Source organism: Trypanosoma conorhini (genome assembly GCF_003719485.1).
Source record: "Trypanosoma conorhini strain 025E chromosome Unknown Tco_14.4_contig_01102, whole genome shotgun sequence".
Taxonomy (NCBI): domain Eukaryota; phylum Euglenozoa; class Kinetoplastea; order Trypanosomatida; family Trypanosomatidae; genus Trypanosoma; species Trypanosoma conorhini.
In genome coordinates, this window is record NW_021705203.1 from 160 (window position 1) to 3,853 (window position 3,694).

At 53.4% G+C, this 3,694-nt stretch overlaps 1 protein-coding gene across 1 annotated transcript, besides 8 other annotated features; it reads right to left on the reverse strand.

Moving 5' to 3' along the window:
• Window positions 1-571: 571 nt before the first annotated feature.
• Window positions 572-595: a microsatellite.
• Window positions 596-624: 29 nt separating this feature from the next.
• On the reverse strand, window positions 625-2,268 carry Tco025E_09411 (membrane transporter protein; the record flags this gene model as incomplete). Its single annotated transcript, XM_029376230.1, has 1 exon — window positions 625-2,268. One exon carries the CDS (start codon window positions 2,266-2,268, stop codon window positions 625-627), a length of 1,644 nt encoding a protein of 547 aa, XP_029223640.1.
• Window positions 2,269-2,349: 81 nt separating this feature from the next.
• Window positions 2,350-2,368: a microsatellite.
• A 97-nt stretch (window positions 2,369-2,465) lies between these two features.
• Window positions 2,466-2,490: a microsatellite.
• A 218-nt stretch (window positions 2,491-2,708) lies between these two features.
• Window positions 2,709-2,767: a sequence feature (A-rich).
• Window positions 2,766-2,800: a sequence feature (G-rich).
• A 142-nt stretch (window positions 2,801-2,942) lies between these two features.
• Window positions 2,943-2,976: a microsatellite.
• A 195-nt stretch (window positions 2,977-3,171) lies between these two features.
• Window positions 3,172-3,195: a microsatellite.
• A 2-nt stretch (window positions 3,196-3,197) lies between these two features.
• Window positions 3,198-3,241: a microsatellite.
• Window positions 3,242-3,694: the final 453 nt, after the last annotated feature.

The following is a 3,694-nucleotide window of genomic DNA, read 5'->3' on the forward strand; positions in this document are numbered from 1 at the left end:
GGGCTCGTGGGTGAGGCTCACTCAGAAAAAAAAACAGCCCTACAGAATCTGAGGAGCCAATAACCCACCCAGCCCCACAAAAAAAGCATGTATGATATCTGCTTAAAAGATAACCGTCTCGCCAAGCGCCAAAAGCACATACACATCAAAACGAAAAAGAGAGAGAAAGAGGGGGGAAAAAAAGCGGCTACAACAAGACACATAGAAAACAGTTACAGAGAGGGAAAGGGCATAACTGAAAGAATTAATTCACAAATGTTTGACTGATGTTGCCGTTATGCACTGCGTACGTTACTCCTGCCTCTTTTTTCCCCCGCCTTCTCGACTGGAAATGCGATAACCCCGTCATTCATTCGACACCAAATAAACACGGGGCACACGCACAGCCACGCACAAGGTGTGGAGAGTAGGTCTAGTTCAACGCACTTCTCTTTCCTTGCCTTCTCCAGTCATTTTTACACTGTCAGCTAACTTATGTCTTTCGTTCCTCGTTTCCGTTGTCCTCCGACCACCGCGCCCTCCCTGCTTTGTAGCACATATTATATTTATACATCCATTTCGCACAGACCCGCACAACCACCGCTACCACCACCACGAGTTCCAGCAGCGGCGGTCGTTCCTTTGCTACTCCGTGTCGCCCCGGTCTTTCCCTTGCGGCGGCTGGCACAAGTTACTCGCGTCTGCGGTCGGGAGCTGGCTATGGTCCTGCGACTTTGCGGGCGTCGCCACTGTATTCTCCTGCGCCGCGTCGTCCGTCCTTTTCCGCTTCTCGTCCTCCTCCGCCTCGAGGGCGTCGAGGCTCACGCTCGAGCTGCTGTTGCAGATAACGACACTGTCGACGTCCTCCTCTGGGATAACGTTGGTCAACTCCTGTTTGTCCGTGTGCGGCTTCAGCGACGCCCACTTGATGTGGCGCAGCAGCAGGTACATGTACGCCGGGAACCCCACCCCCACCACGCCAACGGCGGGTCCAAGCCAGAGTGCCTGGACGCCGAAGTTGGTTTTAAGAAAGATGACCACGCCCAGGGGGACGCCCACGATGGAGTAGACCATGAGAACCATAATTGCGCCCAGCTTCTGCATCCCGCACCCCCGCAGGATGCCCATCACGCAGCTCTGAAAGGCGTCAAAGACGTGGTAGACAACAAAATAGGGGAGTAGTACGTGAAATATTTTGACCACCTTGGCATCGTCCGTGAACAAGTAGGGAAAGAGATTCCGGACGAGGAACACCACACACAGGTTCAGCAGCGCGATGCAAACGCCCACGCCTGCACAAGAAAATGCCATACGACGCGCCAGCATGGGCTTCCCCTCGCCAATGGCATTTCCTACCAGCACCGAGCCCGCAATAAAGGCGCCAGAGGTTGCGGCCCAACACACACTAGACAACTGAAACGAAATGCCATATGCGGCGAGTTCCTCCCGTGTGCCAAAGCCGGAAAAAATATTGTTTATCTCCAGCGAGACCCATTCACTCAACATCATTCCCATAGAAGGAAGAGCGAGCTTGAGAAGTGGGCCCCAATTCCTGTAGGCGGCGTCGTCCCAGCCGCCCCAGGTATCCTTGTACTTTTTCGTCACCATGAGGTAGACCAGGAGACCTCCCGACATCAACACCATGAGAATGCACCAACCGACCGGGGCGCCAACAAACCCCCAAAGATGGACGCATCCTATGAGTAGAAACGGAAAGAGCACGGCCCCCAGCACCAGATTCACAGAGAGGGGAGTGGATAGGTGCTGGCAAGCAAAGTAGCGTCGAAGCAACTCCAGCATCATACTTGGGAGAATCCCCCACACGCAAATGCGACAGAACTGCCCTATAAAGACGATCACGTCAGGATTTTGACCAAAGAACAGCAGAATGCGGTCACTGAACAAGATGACTGGAGAGAGCAGAAGGCCAACAATCATCAGCAAGAGAAACATACGTTGCGTGTACACGCCGTACAACTTACTCTTGGGATCTCGGCCGTAGGTGTGGGAAAGCACCGTCTCCAGTGCCCCACAAAACCCGGCGGCAAAGGCAAATGCCGTGGCATTAATAAGGCCGTACGCAATCGAGGCACCACCCAACTCATTTACACCCAACCTCCCAACGACGGCAATCATAGAAACATTGATGGAGAACTGTGCAAGCTGCGCAAAACTGAGCGGGACGGTTATCAGGATAATACGCTTAAGTATCTTCCATATGCTTACAGACTCATCGACGCGCGCGTGTTGTGCGGCCCCACCCACAAACGAATTGTTCAATGACGGCATGACTCCGCAATAAAAGAAATAACAACAACAACCGAAGTGGTGCCCAACTGTAAATATTTACAAGTGCTCCCACCTCCAGAAATATATATATATATATGTACACGGATAGGTAAGCGTCGACTCCTGGCCCAGTGGACGTCACCGTCAATTTTTGGTTGTTTTAGATATTTCCGCGACGTTATCCTTTTTCTTTTTTTTGTTTGCGTGCGTGTGTGTGTGTGTTGCCTTCTTTCCCCGTTTGTGTTATGGCGTGCCTTCCGTTTCTGGCGGCTGCTCCACCTCGCCTCGCCTGGTTTCGCGTCCCGCTTCACGACAAGTGAACTTGTCCGCCTCGCACACGCCCGATGGTATATCGCCGCCCCGCTGGTTTCTGGGGAAGGGGGATCTCCGGCGCGGGGAGTCGCGTGGCAAACCCTTCGCGCCGCTGCGTATCCTGCACTCAAAGCCAAAGCAAAGCAAAAGTGAAAACAAAAAACAAAGCAAATAAAACAGAAAACAGGGAAGGGAGGGGAGGGGAGGGGAAGTAAAGAGACAACACTGACGGGTGGTGGTGGGGAAAGTCAGGGAGAGGCTACAAGGCAAACAGTAAGGACAACAACACAAAGCGAGCGGCGACAGCGCGTCAAGAGAAGCATCAGGATAAATGCACCCAGGCATGTACTCCTCCCCCTTTCCACCCTCACCCACACACACACAGAGACACACACATTCTCTCGCCCGCGCTCGCTCTGTCTCAGCCGACTTCCTCCCTCTCGTTGGCCCGTTTGCAGTCAACCGGTGCATAAAGGGGCCTCAATAAAAAAAACGCCCAAAAAAAACATGGGGTGACCCGCCGCTTAAATTTCGAAGTATGCCCCTCCTACGCGTTGCCTTTGGCTCTCAGCGTCATTGCAGCAACCAAGACTGCTGCTGCTGCTGCTCTGGTGCGTGGCGGCAGCTCCGGCAGTGGCGGTCGTGGGCGACGGCGGCGACGAGGAGGACGACACGGGGGGAACCAACGAGTAGAGGTGTCGGCGTGTGACGCACAAGACCCGTCGCTGCACGCCAGCGACGCCCCTTCCCTCCCCCGGCTCCGCCTCCAACCACGCCGCACACACGCAGAGACACGGAGAAGTCGCGAGGGCTCGTGGGTGAGGCTCACTCAGAAAAAAAAACAGCCCTACAGAATCTGAGGAGCCAATAACCCACCCAGCCCCACAAAAAAAAGCATGTATGATATCTGCTTAAAAGATAACCGTCTCGCCAAGCGCCAAAAGCACATACACATCAAAACGAAAAAGAGAGAGAAAGAGGGGGAAAAAAAAAGCGGACTACAACAAGACACATAGAAAACAGTTACAGAGAGGAAAGGGCATAACTGAAAGAATTAATTCACAAATGTTTGACTGATGTTGCCGTTATGCACTGCGTACGTTACTCCTGCCTC